At 41.9% G+C, this 19,905-nt stretch overlaps 1 protein-coding gene across 4 annotated transcripts in view; it reads left to right on the top strand.

The window, feature by feature from the left end:
* Window positions 1-19,905, top strand: part of GRIA1 (glutamate ionotropic receptor AMPA type subunit 1) — a 299,091-nt gene that overhangs the window by 165,655 nt on the left and 113,531 nt on the right. For all 4 annotated transcript variants that reach the window (XM_072824421.1, XM_072824420.1, XM_072824419.1 and 1 more), the window contains 2 exons: window positions 14,422-14,583; window positions 17,050-17,217. In XM_072824421.1, coding sequence (XP_072680522.1) covers window positions 14,422-14,583; window positions 17,050-17,217 — 330 coding nt within the window. The remainder of the gene's footprint in view (window positions 1-14,421; window positions 14,584-17,049; window positions 17,218-19,905) is intronic.

Below are 19,905 nucleotides of genomic sequence, written 5' to 3'. Positions count from 1 at the left end.
AATGCATGTGCCTAGTACTGTGTCTTGTGACAGCTGAGCATGAGGAAGTTGGACAAAGGAGCAGGGAGGTTTGGGGGTTAGGGGGAGTGGTCCTTGACAAGAGGGCTTGAGTTTCAATCTTGCCTACAGTAGACCTCAAACTCAAACTTAGGCTCTCAAAACTCCTATTTGATACCTTTTTAATTATACACTGAGGGAATTTCATTATAACTATCATTTCTAGTATATAAGGTATCTGAGGGGGAGACGGTGAGGTCACCCCAGGTCTCACTGGAGTATTTGGGGATCAGAACAGTCAGCCGTTCTCACCATGTGGTTGCATATTAACACCTGTAAAGTGTTGGAGTAGGAAGGTTTGGTTCATGGGGCAGTGAATCCAAGTGTCCGTTTCTGTGCTGTTGCCCTCTGTTCTGTCAGGTCCTGAGAAGAAACTGTTCTTTAGTCTCTTTCTCTCCTATGCTGAGAAATCTGTCTCCACCTTCTGTAAAGCCACCCTAGCCCACTTTCTTCTGCACTTCTCTTCTGACTGTCTTACTGCCATACCAGCTCACGTCTGGTTTCCATAGCCTCTGCTTAGGCAGGAGGTGCAGTTGGGAAGGGTTGTTGAAGGTCCAACAGACTTGGCTTTAAATTCTGGCTTTATATCTATTAGCCATATGATATTAGTCAAGTTACCTACTTGTTCTAAACATTCCTTGCCTCATCTGTAAAAGAGGGAATAATGTGATATTGTCTACCTCCTCATTGGTATTATGACAATTAAAGTTATAAAGTGTGTCTAGTAAATATTTGGCCCAAATAAGCACTCAATAAGTGTTAGTAATTGCCACCATAATAATCATCGTACCATCATCATCATTATCAATAGTGGGTGAAAAAAGACATTTAATATCCGGGGACACAATACTGTCTTGAGGTCCCTCAACCCTCTCCCAAACCAAACCTCATCCATGACTGACTCACAATTATGTAATGTCTTCATCTCTGTTTGTCTTTAAGCTCCTAGAGGAAGAAACAGGTCTGCCTTGTTCACTGATGAATTCTGCCAGGGCCTGGCAGAGGGAGCTGCATGTAACAGGTGTTCTTTAAAAAGTCACTAAATGAATGAATGAGGGAAATGACTGCTCAGGAAATAAACAATGTTCATACCTACACATCACATGCTCTTACAGGCAAAACCCTTGAATACAAAATGCTAAGAGTAGCAGAAGTACTGGAAATGTGAACACAGTTATGAATATGCACATGAGTAGACAAAGATGGGCCTAAGAGGGCTTTTAATCCACTTCCCATAAAGGGCCAGAATCTCCTCTACAACACCCCTAATAGAAGCCCATCCATCCAGTTCCTGCTTGAATGATATCCAGTGGTAGGGAACTCACTGCCCTCAGGCAGCCCTTTCTCTCCTCAAATAGATCTGAGGTTTCTAGTCTTCCTCAAAGGGGGCCCAGTCTGCCGTGCAACCCTCTCTGCACTTTTGGCACCATGTGCTCTCTTGGAAGCCTTGCAGAATATGTCTGCTGCCCTTCCACAAAGCAACCTTCACATGCTTAGAAATGCCTACTCTACTTGTGTTTGGTGTTTGTTCTTCCGGCCTGAGCACCTCTCTGTTCCCTCAATATGTTTTCACAGTACATGCTTCTAACAGACAACCAATCTATCATCAAGGGTGGATCAAGCATGTCCTTGAGCCTAGCACTGCACGGGGCTCCTATGGGAAGTTTCTCATAAGAGAAGAATCACACAGCTTAACTTTTGTCCTGAAGCAACAAGGCCTTGTCTTCCAGCCAGATTGGAACATGTAACTGAAGTTCTAAAGAAAGTGAGAGGGAGCGCTTGGGTGACTTAGTTGGTTGAGTGTCCGACTCTGGATCTCATCTCAGGTCTTGATCTCAGGGTTATGAGTTTAAGCCCCACATTGGACTCCACACTCCAAAAATTGGAGCCTATTTTTTAAAAATGCAAGAAAAAATCAGTGTGAGGTAATTATGCAAGCCCCCATAAATGGCCATCTGAGTTGCCAGAGCATGGTAGTCAGAGACTAGAGAGTCCTCTATAGGCTACAGGGTGTCTGGGAAGGATGACAGTGAATCCGTGTGGCCAGTGGTTCTATGAAGAGCATGCCTTTGCCTTGGTTTGAAGTGTCCAAGAGAGGGCATCCCTGGGTGGCTCAGCGGTTTAGCACCTGCCTTTGGCCCAGGGCGTGATCCTGGAGTCCCGGGATCGAGTCTCACATCGGGCTCCCTGCATGGAGCCTGCTTCTCCCTCTGCCTGTGTCTCTGCCTCTCTCTCATGAATAAATAAATAAAATCCTTAAAAAAAGTGAAAAGTCCAAAAGAGCTAGTGCTGAAGGGTCCCTAGGAGCTCATCTCACTCAGCCCCTTATTTTATAAATGAGCACTTAAGGCCCAGAGAAGGGAAGTGACCTGCTTTAGGTCACTGAGAAGTTAAACAATAGAGCTGGGCCTGGGATTTGGAGCAATTGTTTGCTCTGTTCTTTGTGCTTCATACCCCCCACTGCTGCCTCTCAGTTTCCGCACTGTGCCTGTGTGTGAGTGTGTGTGTGTGTGTGTGTGTGTGTGTGTGTGTGTGAGAAAGAAACAGGCAGAAACATGGAGACCAAGAAAAAGGTTCAGAGGTGTTCCTTCCAGCCTTCCTGACCCCTATCACAGTCTCTCTTCACTGATGAGACCCCCTGCAGCTTCCCATTCTCTCTTCCATACACCCTTTGCTCCCTCCAGTTTCTCTCACCTCACTCTCCTAGAACAGTGCAAACACATGGTTTGCTTTATGATCACCAACGCTGACATTGCAGAAACTCTGGAAGCAAAGAGGAAGTAGGTGGGAAGAAAGCCAAATCCCAGATCCCAAAGGATCCTTACTTGCTAAGTGGCCCAAGCATTCCATAGGACAAAGTCCAGTCTGTTGCTCTTCACACTTATACCTCACTAGACTAATTCACTCTAGAGACCTCTGAGAGTTTCTGTATCCCTCCAAGAAAAATGAGATCATATTCCCATTTTATGAATGAGAAAAAAAGAGGTTCAAGTTTCTGAAAGAAATTTTCTAAGGTCATGGGGCTAAAGCTAGAATTTGAACTCAGATCTCTCTAGACCTAAAAATTAGGTTTGTTCTTCATCGGGCCACATTGCCCAAATTAGGGAAAACTTGCAACTCTGAGGCCTGGTATTACGATTGAACAAATCTGAGAAATAAACTCCTTTCCTCCTGAAACTTCCTTGGTTTGAATTTTGACTCACCCACTTACTAGCTGTGACACTGAGCAAGTCACTTCACCTCCCTGTACCTCAGTTTCCTTATCTGTAGGTGGGAATATGAATACGCACTTCACAAGTTAAAGATAAAATGAGCTATTTTATGCCGAGTTTTAGAACAATGGGTGCAGCAGAAGCCTGGGGTCTCATCCCAATTCTGACAGTGACTCATTATCATTTGCAAAAAAAAAAATTATATATATATATATATATATATATATATGCAGAGTCTCAATTTGTTGAAGATTTGATATGATGTTTTTTAAAGGAATAAATTGTCAAGAGGACTTTTGCGGATCTGTAATTTCCATAAATTATGGTTCTAGTTTTCCTGCCTCTCTCTACAGTCCAGGGATATCAAAAACAAAATGCCCATCCCACATTGGCTTCTTTCATCACTAGGGAGATGCTGCTCCATTAATCTTAAGCATTCAGTGCTAGTAGCCTTTGCTCTTGCAAGCCATGCACACTTTGGCTGATTTGGAATAGTCCTTTCCATGCTGAGTTAACAGACTATTCCAGATATGCAAGACAGTGTCTGCAATTGCTCTTTCAGAGCATGAAACCTCCTTGCCACCACCAGCTTAGAAGCAGAAGGAACAGATGCTTCAGCACCAATTGTGGCGGGAGGTTGGGATAATGTGTAAATGCAAGGGTTCAGTCCTTACTTCTTACTTGTCCCTCTTTTTAAAACAGAAAAGCAGATAATATAATGGAAGGAACATGGAGTCCCATGAGTTGTGAGGCTCTAAGTGAGTACTTACTTTGTGCCAGGCATCATTCTAAGAATTTAACATATGTTCATTAGGTAATCTTCACCAGTCATAGGATATCAATAAAATAATAATCCTTATTTTACAGTGAAGGATCTCAAGACACAGAAAAGTTAAGTAGCTTGCCTGTAGCCAAGAGCTAGGAGATAAAAGAGCTGAAATTTGAATCCAGGCTGGTGTGTAACATGTGCTTCCTCTGATTTACTGCCCTTTGTCATTCTGAATTGGAACCTCCAAGCATATATGTTTTCTGCTTAAAAGGCTATTCCTTGCACTTTTCACCCAACCAAATGTCCTCTTTCAGGCTTCATTGCTTCTACCAGGGAGCCTTCCCTAAACGCCAAGGTCAGGTTTTGTTCATTTAGTTGCTCTACAATTACTTGGGTAATAGTGACATTCCTCACTAAATCATAAATAACTTGAAAGCAGGGATCACACCTGTGATTCTTGGCTGCACTGCTTTGTCTACTATGTTCTTTGCAATATTAAGTACTCAGAGATGAATGGGAGCATTAAATGAGTAACTAAACTAAAACATTCCTTTCCCCATTCTAGTAGATTTCAAATTTATCTAATGTTTGGACTGTCATTCATTTTTCACCAAGCATTCAATAGACACCTACTGTATTGAGACACTTTGAAAATGCTTAAGCTGGCATTTCATCAAAACATAGGTTTTCTGTAGTCTTCACCTGATCCTCCCTGGACAGGAAGGTTTGGATCAATGTAAAAGGAAGATGTTGTTGGTTTCAAGTCAGCCAAGAACTCTAGGCCCCACACTAGGCTGAATTTTGAATTGACCTTTGGCTCTTATTCTGGCCAGGTGTCACCTCTGACTGCAGCCAGTTAGAACACTGTTAACATAAATGGAAGCTCGGGGAGACTAACCAGTATCAGGCCAAATAATGTATTTGTTGGCCCATGCATCAATAACCCCGTCAGGGGGCCCTGGATCTTCTGACACAAAGTGCCAGCATTTTATCCTAAACCCCTGGACTGAGACAACCTGACTGGCTTTGACAATACTTTGGCAACAATGGACACCTGGGTGTTGACAGATATCCAAGCATACAGGTACCTGCCTCCCTGGTTTCAAATGCACTTGGATAAGTTAACACTAGTGGTTTTTTCCAATACAGACAGTGTTTTAGCTGATTTAAACACAGCTACAATGTCTTATTGACTTTGCAGAAACCAGATAAGACTGCATGTTACCAGGGATTATGTAAAGTGAGGATACATTTAAGTTTTGGTTGGTTAAAGTGACTAAAATAGGAAAATGTGAAGACCCTTATGCAGAGACATGGTGATTTGAGGACACAACTGAGTCCTCAGCTAAGGAATATTCCATGAATTCATATATATCCATATTCATGTGCACACACCTATGTGTTCACAGAACTGTAGATCAAAGCTGGAAGAGCCCTTATGAGAGAAATCAACTGGCTTAGAAGTTTCTAAACTTTTTAGTTAAAAGCTCTATTTTCAAATGGAATCTTGGTGGGCGCCCCCAACATGTAAAACAGATGAAAAAAAGTGCTGCTTTCATAGAGGGAGGATAGGGATCTAGGACCCCATTCTTTTGCATTCCCCTACCCCATCATGGTGACCTCTAAAATGCTTGCAACCTGGGAACATAGCTTGAATGATCATTGATCCAGCCAATGCTCTTCTTTACAGATCGATAAACTAGTGCAAGGAAAGATTGAGACCATTGCCCAAAGGCAAACAGCTCTTATGGTTCAAAGACAGGACAGAACTTGTGTGACTGTCCCTAAATCTGTTTTCTTGACAATTCTTATTTATGACCTAGTTCAGAATATACTACATGGAAAAGTCAATGAAAAGCCCTCTTTAATCCAGAGGACAAAAGCTGAGAGGTGATAGGGTGGAAGCATGTGAGAGAAATGAAAAGGGTGAGCAAAGACATTTGCTATCTCTTCCTTAATTCCTTAGCTGGAATTGAGCCATCTGTGTGCTCCGGGTGCTGTGCTGCAAATATGGTGGGGACTGAGGTCCCACCCCCTGGGAACCCACAGTCTCTTGGAGCAGGCATGAAGGACAACTGCAGGTTCAGGGAGAGAGACAGACCTCAGTGTGATAGAAACAATTTCAAGCAGCAGGTCACATTAAAGGAACTGAAGGCAAACGTCTTCATCTCCTGGAGACCTGCTAAATCCTTCCTACTGTAGAGATTCAGGCCATCCCACTTGCTTCGCTGCAGGAGATGGAGGAGTCAGACTGACAGGACTAGCAGTGAGGAGGCAGGATGTACAGTGCTGGGAAAACAAGCCGAGTGTCTTGTTACCTGCTACAACTGTGGTCTCTGCCCATCATTGGCTGTGTGATATTGGGCAGAAGCCATTCCCATTAAGTCTCAGTTTTCTCATTTGCATAATGGTAATGGTAAAAGTACCCGATCCACAGGTTTGTTATGAGGATTAAATGAGATAATAAAAATAAAGCCCTTAGCATTATGCCTACTACCAGTACAGGCTTTGACACATCTTAGGCGCTATGGCAGTTGTCATTATATTCTAGCCCAAATCTGCCTGCCGTGATTTCTATCCATTCACAGGTACAGGCTTGCCTTCTGGAGTCTTGGTGAATAAATATTCCCCTTCTTTCCCATGACAGCCCTTCCAGGATCTGCATACATCCTCTGCTTACCTTCTCAGTTTCCAGCATTTTTCAGGTTGATTATTCCCACTTTCTCCAGTATTTCTAATGCAACAAGACTTTTCAAACTTCACTTCCCTGTAACCATCCTCTCTTTGGAGCTGTCATCTAAGAATCTATCTGATGAGTGGGGGAAATTTGGCATGTTCAACTTGTGCCCTTCTCAGGATAAAGTAGTTTCTTTGATTTATTCTAACGCTACCTCTTCTAGATCTCACGGGGATGAAACAGAAGCCAGTACTCTTTCTAGTGTCCCAGGTCTTGTTTAATAAACCTTCTTCCTGGCCCCTTTAACAATGCTGGATGTTCCCTCTTCCTTCTGACGGATGTGGTGTCCATGCAAGCAGGATGATGAGGGCTGAACCGCTTGCACGTGACCCCCTTGAAAGCATCCTAGAGAAAAAGGAAATCTAGCTTTGAAGATAAAGCTTTTCATCCTCCAACAGCAGTGTCCCTGTACACCTGCCTCATGTTCTCTCAGGCGTCTTGCTTGGCCCACTGCCTGGTTTTGAAGCAGTTCTAGCAACACCTAACTTCTTTTGAGGCCATGATAATGATATTGGTGATAATAGCGAATGTTCACTAAGCACTTACTATGTGCTAGACACAGTTTTAAGTGCTTAAATGTATTCTTTTCAAACTTCCACTGCTTCTATGCTGTAGGTGCTATTATATTTGCATTTTGAAGACCAGAGAACTGAGCCTTGGAGAGGTTAAGTAACCAATAAGTGTGTATAATCAGTTCTTTTGTTTCCAGCCACACGTGATAATTAATAGTCATAATGATAGCCCAGAGCCTCTTCATGATCCTGAAAGCATTTTCTAAATCTTCACAGCTACATGAAAGCATATCCAATGTAGTTATAGTGTTAAACATCTCTTTAGGATATCATAATTATTTGAAATGGCTTTTCATTCTAATCCTTTGAAAATTATAATTGACGTTAGAAGGAATGTCTATGTTAACTACTTAATTAAGCACTTTTACTCCCATTCTATTCCAATAGCTGGTCAGCATTGCACTGCTCCTGCAATGACATATAAGGGAGTCAGGTTGTAACCCCAGCTAATCCCCTAACTAGCTATATGGCCTTAGGCCTCTAGTGTCCTCTCTGGAGCTCACTTTCCCCATATGTACAATGAGGGATTTGGTCTGATCTCCAACATCTTTGTATCAGGTGTCAGTAAACTGTGGTCTAAGGGTCAGTTCCAGCTGTCACCTCATTTTGTTTGGCTCATGAGCTAAGAATGGTTTTTACAGTTTTAAATTATTGGAAAAAATGAAAAGAATGATATTTCATGACTTGTGAAAATCATATGAAATTCAAATTTCAGTGTCCATAAATAAATTTTGTTGGGACACAGCCATGCTCATTCATTTACTATTGTCTATGGCTGCTTTCATGCTATAATGGCAGAGTTGAATAATTACAGCAGAAGCCATATGGCCTGCAAAGCCGAAAATATTCACAATCTGGCCCTTTACAGAAAATATTTGCCGACCCCCTGGGTTTGGATGTAGGGTAGGTGGGCACTAATAGACTTTAGATAAATCAGGGGCTTGAGAAACATCTAGCCAATCTTCAGAGATTAGTGTCAAGGAAAGAAACCTAGGATGTTCAACCACAAATACTCCTTTAAGATAGAAAGCTGTAGGGCAACCCCGGGTGGCTCAGCGGCTTAGCACTGCCCATCAGCCCAGGGCATGATCCTGGAGTCCCAGGATCGAGTCCCACGTCGGGCTCCCTGCATGGAGCCTGCTTCTCCCTCTGCCTGTCTCTGCCCCCCTCTCTCTCTCTCTCTCTCTCTCTCTCTGCTTCTCATTAATAAATAAATAAAATCTTTAAAAAAAAAAAAAAAGCTAGAAAGCTGTACTAGAAGGCCTCTCTTCAGCAAGGTGAATCATTTATTCAGGGCTATTAGCTATGTCATCCACACTGTCATAGTTTCTTTGTCCCTCTTTGGACAGTCTGGCAGCTCCATTCTAAAGCTAAGTTCATGTGTTCCTCTACCTGGAAGGAAATGTAACATATTGACAAAGAAGACAGATTTTATGATTGGACTATGGTCTGAATTCTTGCTTGCTGTGTGATCTCAAGAGAGTTTCCAAAAGTCTCTGAACCACAGCTCTTCAACATAAAATTGGGATGGATACTCACTCAACTCATTTATGCAAATAAGCATCTGGTGCCTACTGTGCATATTCACCTTTCAGGGTTGTTTGGGGGATAAAATAAGATTATCTATATAAAGCATTTAACAGAATGCCTGGCTCAGGATAAGAACTTGGGAAATGTTTAAAATAAATCTAAGGGTGACTGTTGACTAATTATTTCATTTTTCATTTTTAAATGACAGTAAACTTATCACTCTCAGAAGGTTGTTGAGATGAAGTTATGTAATGCATATGAAGTAGAACTTCAGCCATTATTCCTGTTTTTGTTATTCTTATGAGCAATTCTTCTGAAGCTATGTTTCAGTGGAGCAGTTAACTGTGCCAGTATTCTTTATCTCCAACCCAGGAGATAACAAAGTAAGCAAGGCTCCCTTAACACACCATAACAAAGTTTCAATAAATGAGACAACTTATCTTCCTTGTTCTGCCACAGCCACTCCTTCCTCCACTGACAGATGATTCCTAACCATCAAAGTACATCAGAATTATTTGGAGAAGCTATTTTTATTTTTTCATAGTATAAAAAGGAACTATATTCATATAGTGAAATAGAAAAAATATTACAGAAGGGTATAAAATAAAAAGCAAATGCCTGTTCTCTTCAATCTCATACTTATTAAAAATAACTATCTTAAGCCTTTTCTGTGTTTGGTGATTCTGGTGGTTTCCTCCACATTTCTACATAATATACAGAATGTGTCTCTTTCTCTTCCTTAATCAATTTTAATCCTATCTGTGACTCTCCCATTAGAAAGATGATCAATCATCTTATACTATCCTGCACACCTATTCCTCAATGTTTGTTATTTGTGCTATCATTTGGAATTATTCTAATGAGTATCTTTATAATTTTAATACATTGAACTTTGATTTTTTGTTAGCATTAGCATTTTATAAAAATACAGGTGTCTAAGGGTACCTGGGTTTAGTCAGTTAAGTATCTGCCTTCAGCTCAGGTCATGATCTCAGGGCCCTAGGATCCAGCCCCAAATAGGGCTCTCTGCTCAGCAGGGAGTCTGCTCCCTCACTCCCTCTGTGCTTGTGTGTGTGCTCTTGCTGTCTCAAATAAATAAAATCTTTTAAAAAATTTTAAAAATACAGGTGTCCAGTTTCCTCTCCAGAGTTACTGAATGAAAATCCTTAGAGATGACTATAAAGCTCTTGAAGTTATTCTGATATATCCCTCAGGTTGAGGACCTCTATTCTGAGAGCCTGCAGTACACCAGCCAGGTCATCTATGCTTGAATGAAGACAGGAGGCAGAGTATTCATCTTATGTCACACATTCATCGGACACACGTGGGACAGTATGAAGGGCCATAGAGGTGTCAAAACAGCACACAGGAGCATAGGGACATAACAGCTCCAAGAGCTCACTTGTCACAACGTGTAATTTATTTTTTTAAGATTGTATATATTTATTTGAGGGAGAGAGAGAGAGAGAGCAAGAGAGAGCATGAGCAGGGAGGAAGAGCAGAGCAAGAGGGACAAGCAGACTCCCTGCTGAGCAGAGAGCCTGACGCAATGCTCAATCCCAGGACCCTGATATCATGACCTGACCCAAAGGCAGATGCTTAACTGAATGAGCCACCCAGGTGCCTCAAAACATTATTTTAGATGAGAAACAGAGTCACCCTCTGAAGAGCAGCAGCTGGTACAGCTCTGCAGGGACAGTTGGAAGGAGCCTGGGTTTAGAAGACCTGGTTTGTTATACCAAATAACTTGAAGCATCTTGTGCATTGATTTCATTTGTATTCAATAGTACAGTGTACAGAGCAATGGACCCAGTGTTTGGGGGCATGTTATAAAATGGACAAAATGGCTCAAATAGAATGGTGACTATTAAACTTCATAGTTTAAACCCTTAATAAAATATAATTACCAATGTTACATCCTTACACCTATAACTAATATCACAGATTAAGCAGAGTAAGAAAAATATTCTAAATATCAAACATTACCCAAAGTTATTGGGTTTTTTTAAATAAAATGGCAAAGAAAATTAGAAAATTATTTTGTTAAACCTTGAACCTTGTTCTATAAGCATTCTCAGGAAATAGAATGAGTTGGACTTTCCAGTTAAGTAGTAGGCAAACAGTTAATGCATTTATTTCTCCTTCTTAGTCAAGAGCACTTGTCTATACTGGCAGAGTCCATTTTCTTGCATTATGGAAAAATCAAACATAGTCACTATAAAAGACTCATTTCCTAGTGATTAAGTACATAATAGAGATTCAAGATGACCATTCCAGCATGAGATCTTACATGGGAGGGAAAATGCCAGCTATTAGATGAATGCACGTTGACCTCAAGTCATTCCCTAATGTTTTTTTTTTTTTTACCTGACATCACAGATAGGAGTTTATCATCCTCTGCCCAGTCCTTCCCAGGGGAGCACAAGGAGTTCCATTAGAGGGTCCCATAAGTTTGATTAGACATAACCAAGGTTTGGCTCCATTAACCTTGTAGTCAGACATTCTGATGATGGGAGCGAGTGACATTTATGTTCAAATAAACTCTGCCGTTTACTGTGGCCCCCATTATGTTCAAGATGGGGGCATTTAGTGCAAAATGCCCAGGAGCTGGCTAATAGATTTCGAGTGACAGAAGATGACTGAAGGAGATAATTTCCATTTGATTCTCTCAATAGTTAGTTTATGAACAAGATGTTCTTTTTAAAGTTCTCTAAAAATGATGAGAAATTTCTCAACTGTGCATTAGCTTTTAACCAGTGATGGAATATCTCCTACGTGGTACAAAGTCTTCAAGTATATATCCTTATTTCTATCTGTACTAACAACTTGCTAGACTGTTGTGCAAATCAGTAAACCTCTGTGAAAGTCTATAAACTGTGGCTATGGGAAAAGTTAACCTGAGCTTCTCTTTCCAACCAATTAAATTCATCCACTGACATTTGCTGTCTGCTTATCATATTTCCCTTGCCTAATTAGCATTCTTGCTTGAGGAAGTCTCTGACTTTTATTCACTCATGCAGCAAATATATATTGAGCATCTGCTGTATACCAGACATTGCTCTAGATGCCAGGCTTCAGGGCATATCAATGAACAAAAGAGAAAAGCTCCCTGTCCTCATGGAGCCAATACTCCAATGGGAAAAGGAAGACAAGGGATCAAATGAGTAAAAGAGATCTTTTTTCAAATAGGGGAAAACACCCTGGAGAAACTAAAACAGGACACTGAGAAGGAACTGGCTGGACTGGGTGGTGGGATGACTTATTGGTGTCTTCTAGAAGTAGGACTTAAGACAAGGATTCAAATAAATAATAGTGAAAGGGAATAGAAGGGAAGGGAGAAGAAATGGGTAGGAAATATCAGAAAGGGAGACAGAACATGAAGACTCCTAACCCTGGGAAACGAACTAGGGGTGGTGGAAGGGGAGGAGGGCGGGGGGTGGGGGTGAATGGGTGATGGGCACTGAGGGGGGCACTTGACAGGATGAGCACTGGGTGTTATTCTGTATGTTGGCAAATTGAACACCAATAAAAAATAAATTTATTATTAAAAAAAAAAAGACAAGGATTCAAGAACAAGTGGTTTCTTTGGGTACCAATTAGGGAATCTGGGAAGTTAGGAAGGGACAGGCCAGCATCCCATAAAGGTGCACAATCAAGACACATACTCCTGCAGGAGCCTAATCCCTTAAAGGAAGCTCTAGACATTAATGTAGAATGGGCCTGAGGGTTGTCCTCTCCTCCACCCATCCCCCACTGCTGGGGAAAAGATCCGGGAGTATTAATCTACTAGCTTTCCATTTGTCATTGGTTGGATGCTGCTCTTGGGTGTATTAATTCCCACAGAGTTGAAGTAATAGGTACTTGTAGTTAGTATAAAAAGTGAAATAGCAGGGGCACCTGCATGGCTTAGTGGGCTACACATCAGCTTCAGCTCAAATCATGATTTCAGGGTCCTAGGATCAAGTCCTACATCAGGCTCCCTGCTCAGCATGGAGTCTTGCTTCCCCTTCTCCTTCTCCCTCTGCCCCACCTCCCTACTTGTCATCTCTGTCTCTGTCTCTGTCTCTCTCTCTCTCTCTCCCTCTTTCTCTCAAAAATAAAGTCTTTTAAAAATGAAATATCAATGTATAAAGGGAAGTGTAAATGAGCAGAGTACTTATTGACAGCATCTACCACAGGGTGGGAATTGGATCTTTAGATAAGAGGCCAGGAAAGAGCTCTCTGAAGAGACTGCATTTTGGCTGAGATCCTAAAGACAGAAAGGATCCAGCCAGAGAAAGAACATTTTGAGGCAGAGAGAAGAGCTAGGACATAGGCTCTGAGTAGAACTGAGCTTGGCTTACTTATAAAATATAAATAATAATCAAAATTTTAGAGGCACTTGTGGGGATTTGGGGGAGGATCTTTGAGTCAGAGTTGTTTAGGACTAGATCTTTTAAACAAGGAACTAGATAAGTCAATGAGAAATTAAGAGACTTGGATAGTATATAGGATTTCATTGTATATACTATGCTACATAATGTTTATTGACTAGAATGTAAGCTTCACAAGAGAAGGAACTTTTATACACTGTTAGAATAGTGCACTAGAGTTTCTCAAAAATGTTTGTTAAATGATGAGTAAAGACCTTCAGAATACTTTAGTTCTGGTCTATGCTCTGCCACTGACTCACTGGATGACGTCATCAATTCTCCCACTTTGTCTCAGTTTCTTTATATGGAAAATAGACATATAATTTCTACCTTATGAAGTCATAAAGTGAAACATAGATATGAAAGTACTGTGCACTATGGAATATATTATACAAATATCAGGTTTCCTTTAGAAGTTAAAGGCCTCCTGAATTTGAATGAACTTCACCAAATAGGGAGGAAAGATTTACTCCTGGTAAAGAATCCTTTATGGAGGTTAGAATTAATCAGGCCGCACTGGGTAGAGAAAAGCTAGTCTGTGGTACAGGAAAGAGCATGGAGTGAGCGATGGTCAGAATCCAGATCAGAATCCCACCTCTTCCACAGACTCGCTGGTGATCTTTGGGAGCCCACAGGAGCTTGCTCCTGATGGACTTCAGATTCTTCTCTCAAAATGGTGGGGAATGTGGGTGGTAGAGTAGGCCCTTCCCTCCTTATGTGTCTATTCTGTTCCATATTTGTGGTATCATTTGTGGTATCCCAGCCATTCAGTCTACACCACAGACCTGACATGCATCATCACATTACTTTTTCTCCCCAACTTCCTAACCTTTGTTATTTAGACAAGAAACCATCAGGCAACTTAGTCCAAGGTAGTTTAACTAATGACTGTGCAGAGCCAGCACTTCAACCCAGGTAAGGCTGGCTTCTGAGCAAGTGCTCTTAACCACTGTGCTGCTAACAGTGTACAAATTAAGTGATAACCTTCAGGAGGAAGGGAAGTACAAATGTCTCTCCATTCATCCAGTTTCACCTTATGGAACACAGTGGAAAATCCTGTGATCCTCTAACATGATTAAATTGATTTATACAGGCAGCATGTTCTGACTTCTTTCCCCTCCTCCCTGCACAGGGTTTCATGGATATTGACTTAAACAAATTCAAGGAGAGTGGAGCAAATGTGACAGGTTTCCAGTTGGTGAACTACACAGACACCATCCCAGCCAAGATCATGCAGCAGTGGAAGAACAGTGATGCTCGAGACCACACCCGAGTGGACTGGAAGAGACCTAAGGTGAGGGGATGGGCAGCAGACAGCAAAGTACCAACCTGGTCCCTTTCCCTGTCCCAGATTTCTGGGCAGTGTTAGACTTTAGGAAAGGATAGACTTTCTAAAAGGAACAAGCTAAGAAGAATATATACATAAGAATTAAGGGTATGTTGTAAAGGTTGGACAATCCAGAATGACAATGGTTTAAACAAAGATGTTGTTTTTCTCTTGTATAAACAAAATTCAGAAGTCAGCAATCTGGGGCTTGTATAATGGCTCCACAGTTGTCAAACACTCAAGCTTTTTGTATCTTCTTGTTCTGCTATCCTCCACATATGGCTGCTACCTTATAGGCCAAAATGGCTGCTGAAGCTCCAGCAATTAACTCACTATTCTACCCAGTAGGAAAGTAAAAAGGAAAATAAAAAACACAATTGCTTCTTTTTTAAGAACTCCTTTCAGTTCTTTATAGTTCTCCTATAAAGATCTCCCATACAGATCTCCTACTCACTTGCTATTGACCACATCTTAGAAACCTAGCCCTAGCTAGCTCTAAGGGGAAGCTGGAAAATGGTGTCTCTATTCTGGGCAGGGCCTTCATGTTGCACAGCTCCAGGTGGGATACTGTTTGCATTCATTTTTTGTGGATGGAGCCTTCTTGAGTTGTTCAGGAAACTAGTCCTTTATCTGGTCTGCAACGTACCCAGCTAAAAATCAGAGAAATCTAAGCAATTCCAGCTCATCTCTGCTTCAGAGTGTGAACTCCCAGTTATGCAGACCATCTCTCTCTCATTCTCCAGCCATGAAGCTCTAAATCCTACAGACAAAATCTATTTTGTTTGCTATTTGGTAGTGGTTTAGAACAAGGATAGCAGGTCATTTCTTTCCCATGTTAGACCCAATAGCTTGACAGAGGCTGCATGGAACACTGTGTTGAGGATTCTGAGGCCAAATTTATTTAGCTGGAGCAAACAGGGAATCGTTGGCAACGTTCTCTTGCCACTTGGTCAGTTTCTTTTTGTGAATGGCATGCCATTTAACTGAGATGCTTCTCATCCCACTCTTGCTTAAACTGATTTAGCAATTCAAAAACTGAAGATTTATTTACCATATAATTTCACTCATTTGTTAAGAGCAAAGGGGAAAAAGAGAGAGAGAGGGAAATCAAGAAACAGATTCTTAAGTATAAAGAACAAACTGGGGCAGCCCGGGTGGCTCAGCGGTTTAGTGCCGACTTCCGCCCAGGGCGTGATCCTGGAGACCCAGGATCAAGTCCCACGTCAGGCTCCCTGCATGGAGCCTGCTTCTCCCTCTGCCTGTGTCTCTGCCTCTCTCTCTCTCTCTATGTCTCTCATGAATAAATATATAAATAAAATCTTTTAAAAAAATAAAATAAAGAACAAACTGATAGCAACTGGGGTGCTGGGGGTGGTGGTGGATGAAACAGGTGATGGGGATTAAGGAGAGCACTTGTGATGAGCACAGGGTGGTGAAAGTGCCAAATCACTATATTGTACACCTGAAACTAATATTACATTGTATGTTAACTGGAATTAAAATAACTTAAAATGAAGATTTCAATATAAGTCTAAACAAAATCACACATGTGCTTTAAAACAACGAACAAACCACATACCAGTTAATATGTGAATACCCCATCCAACTTCTAAAAGTTTGGAGATTATAAAAATAATCTAATGTAATATCTCTCTCTATATTTTTTAAGTGAAAGAATTGTAGTCAAAAACAGGAAAAAACCTCATACATTCATTCTACAACTCTCTATTGTAAACTTTAAACGTGCCAGACAACAAGCTAGGATTGGGGACACATTAATGAAGATAGACATGATTTCCAAAGCCAGAAAATGTTGACCTGGATTGTTATCCTCCTTTGTTTCATCAATATTTTATCCCCCTCTTAGGCAAGAGGGAAAAAAAAACAGAGAGTTATCATGAATAAGCATAAGGGGAAAGTGTGCAGAATGTAAATTTGCCACTTGTGACGCACATGTGAAAATAATTAAGAGTTTACCCTTCTTGGATTTTTTTTTCCTTTTACTCTCACAAGGGATAATGGAGTAAATAGTTCTTCTTGGCTCCCAACTGGTGACTGAAACACAGAGAAAACCAATTAGTTTTCCATAAACTGTATCACAGCTGTAGATGTGCTGTATTTAATCCATGCATTCTTTTTCCAGTTGAACCCACGTTTTAAGATTGCACGCAAAAATCTAGAATTCTGGCTTCCCTTTGAAAGTCACAACTGGCAACATGGAACTCACAATTCAGGAGGGCAACATGGGCTAATGAGGAGCAGCAGCCCCCATCTAAGGCACAATCACTTTCTGGTTCACCTGTGCCTCTGTGTCCCCATGCCTGTCCCACTGCTGGCATTCTCATCCCCAGGAAGCACATTCCCAGACAGAGTTCCCACCTGCCTCCCTGTCAGCTCTCTCTGACACCTAACTGTCTCCATTCCTCCCACCAGTACACCTCTGCGCTCACCTACGATGGGGTGAAGGTGATGGCTGAGGCTTTTCAGAGCCTGCGGAGGCAGAGAATTGATATATCCCGCCGAGGGAATGCTGGGGACTGCCTGGCTAACCCAGCTGTGCCGTGGGGCCAGGGGATCGACATCCAGAGAGCTCTGCAGCAGGTGAGGCCAGCAGTGGCTGCCCCTTCTCATGGGAGCCTTGTAGGGGATTTCAGCATTGCTTTCAGGTGGGATGTAGCTGTTTAAAAGAAAAGGTAGATAGAACATGCCTAAAGTTTGGACAAGCTCTCCATTGTGTTTGTGGCTCTTGGCATACATGGAGGCTCATGTAGAAATTTTTTTAAAAATAGAATGGATTTCCTGGGGCACCTGGGTGGCTCATTTGTTTAAGCATCCAACTCTTGATTTTGGCTCAGGTCATGATCTCAGGGTCCTGGGATTAAGCTCAGCATCTGCTCCACTCAAGGGGAGCCTGCTTCAATATTCTCTCTCTCTCTCTCTCTTTCTCTTTCTCTGTCTGTCTAAAATAAATAAATAAATCTTTTTAAAAAAATAGTAGAAATTTCTGATAGTGTAAAATCTGTATTTTCTGCTTAAGGGTTATACTGAAAGGGGAAGCTGGTGATTGTAGTTGGAGAGGGGACTTGAAATACAGAGAGTTGAAACTGAGCCTTTATAACAGTCTCCTGGAGATTCTCCACTCTTACCCTGATTTTCTGTATGTTTTCATTACCTTTGCTCTCTGGGCACATTTCATGAGGGGACCCTGAAAATGTTTCTCAGTACTTATTATCCTATTTTCTGGCTTCTCAGCATCGCAATCATCAATTTTGTTTGCACTGAATAGTTTAAAAACAGGGATAGAAAATGGTCATGCCTATTACGATCAATTGGCTATGCAAAGGATTCTTAGGCTGAATCTAGATTCAACAGAGAAGAGTATAAATATTCAATTAGCGATATGTCTGCTTGCAAGAAGGATGAGACAGTGGTACATGTGGGCGTGTATTTAACATTCCTGGTTTGGAAGCTTCTGGGAGCTCGCCCTCAGTTTTATCACTTCCAGAGCTCCTGAAGTCTCTTGAAGTCTCTAGAAACACCTGGAGTCCAGCCTGTGATTCTTGTACTACAGATGGATTGATAGAACCATATGATGCCTTTGATGCCTCCTGATAAAAAAGGCTGTATTTCCAGAGGGGACTGGGCAAAGAGGGTAGTGTCAACTCAAAGGAATGTCATAGTATCATGCACAGTGGCAAGCCAGCAACAGAAAAATATTTAGATGAAGATTCCACTCATGACCTACCCTCTACCCCACCCAATGGACTTGCCTGGATAAGACTGGTTTTATTTTTAAGACTACATTCAACAGAGAGTGAATTTGGGCTCCCAGGGGAGGAGATGAGCATTTCTGAATGAGAGAGAAATATAGAGCAAAATGTACAACCATCCCCATTTGTTTTCCAACCACACGTGTGCAGCTCTAGCAATTTTCACAACCTGGAGAAAGAGACGAGAAAGGAACATCACCAGCTGTTCCTCTGCTTGGATGTAGTGCCTTTACATGGAAGAGAATATGTAGTTCTGTCCTTTGGCAGCAGTTTTGTGACTACAACACACCAGCAGCCCTTTCTGTCCTCCCCCATCTCCATGCAGGGTGGCCCCCTTCATTGGGCAGCATAGCAGACATTGGGCAACTTCTGAAGGATGGACAAAGATGCAGCATCCACCTTCTGGCTTATTTAAAATGCTCTTCCAGACTCCACAGTCAAGACAGATTCTGTTTGCGATGTGAGACTGGTTTCAGAAGGTCCCAGGGACTTGCCCTCAGCTTCACCACCCTTCCAACTCCTTTGCCTCTCCCATCTTAATGACATCCCTGTCAAAAGGATATTCTGACACCACCATGACAGTGACAAAGCCTGGGAGGCTATGTGGGTGACAAGAAGGGTTCTGAATCAGGAAGCAGGAAAGCTGGGGTCCAAGTCCAGCTGGGCCCTTGGCTCTCTCAGTGACCTTGAAATGAATGAATGAAATAGTCATTCAGATTTCTTACACACACTATCCATAACAATGAGGAAGATGGAGAGACCACTCCCAGGTTTCAACGGCTCCAAACATTCTAAGCATCTTTTTCTCTTTTATTGTCTAACCTACATCTTTCTGGTTGTCAAGTATACTCATTCTTCTGCTCTGTCTTCAGTGGGGTTTGGAAGGTGGCAAGTGCCTTAATTAAAAGAATATGACCTCTTTTATATTGTCTTTGAGTCAAGACATGTGTCTACCTCCCTGGTAGTCAGTCAGCTGCTCACTGAAAGCCTATTGTGTATTCTGGCCTGGAGCCAAGCACTGGAGATAAGATAAGGCAAGACCTACCTGCAGGAAACTCTCTTTAGCTTCTATTGGGGTTTGCATGTACCGTGGAGAACTAGCCATAAACATGAAACCCCAACATTCTGATCATAAATCAGCTATTCAAATAGATTCCTTTTTCAATCTTTGTTAAGAATCTACAATCACAAGAATTTATTGATGAATGAGATCTTAGAGATTACTGACTCCATATCCCCTTGCTTTATAGATGAGGCAGCTAATGCAGAGTGGGCAGTAACTCATCCAGGATCACACAACAGCTTAGCAGTAGAGGCTGGAGGAACTCCCATCCTGTCCCAGGTTCCTCTACTGCCTCAGGCCTGTCCTGTGGCCCCCTGTGCCTTTGCTTATACATATTGAGCTCCAGGGCCTTCCACATAGTCATGGCCACTGTCCAGACATTTCACCTTCTAGACCCAATTCTTAAAATAGTCGTGCCACTAGGGAGCCACTGTGTGCCCACCACCGGCTAGGCAA

This window comes from Canis lupus, chromosome 4 (assembly GCF_048164855.1).
Source record: "Canis lupus baileyi chromosome 4, mCanLup2.hap1, whole genome shotgun sequence".
Taxonomy (NCBI): Eukaryota; Metazoa; Chordata; class Mammalia; order Carnivora; family Canidae; genus Canis; species Canis lupus.
Note: the sequence above shows the minus strand (reverse complement) of the source record. Positions and strands in the feature narration are given on the sequence as shown.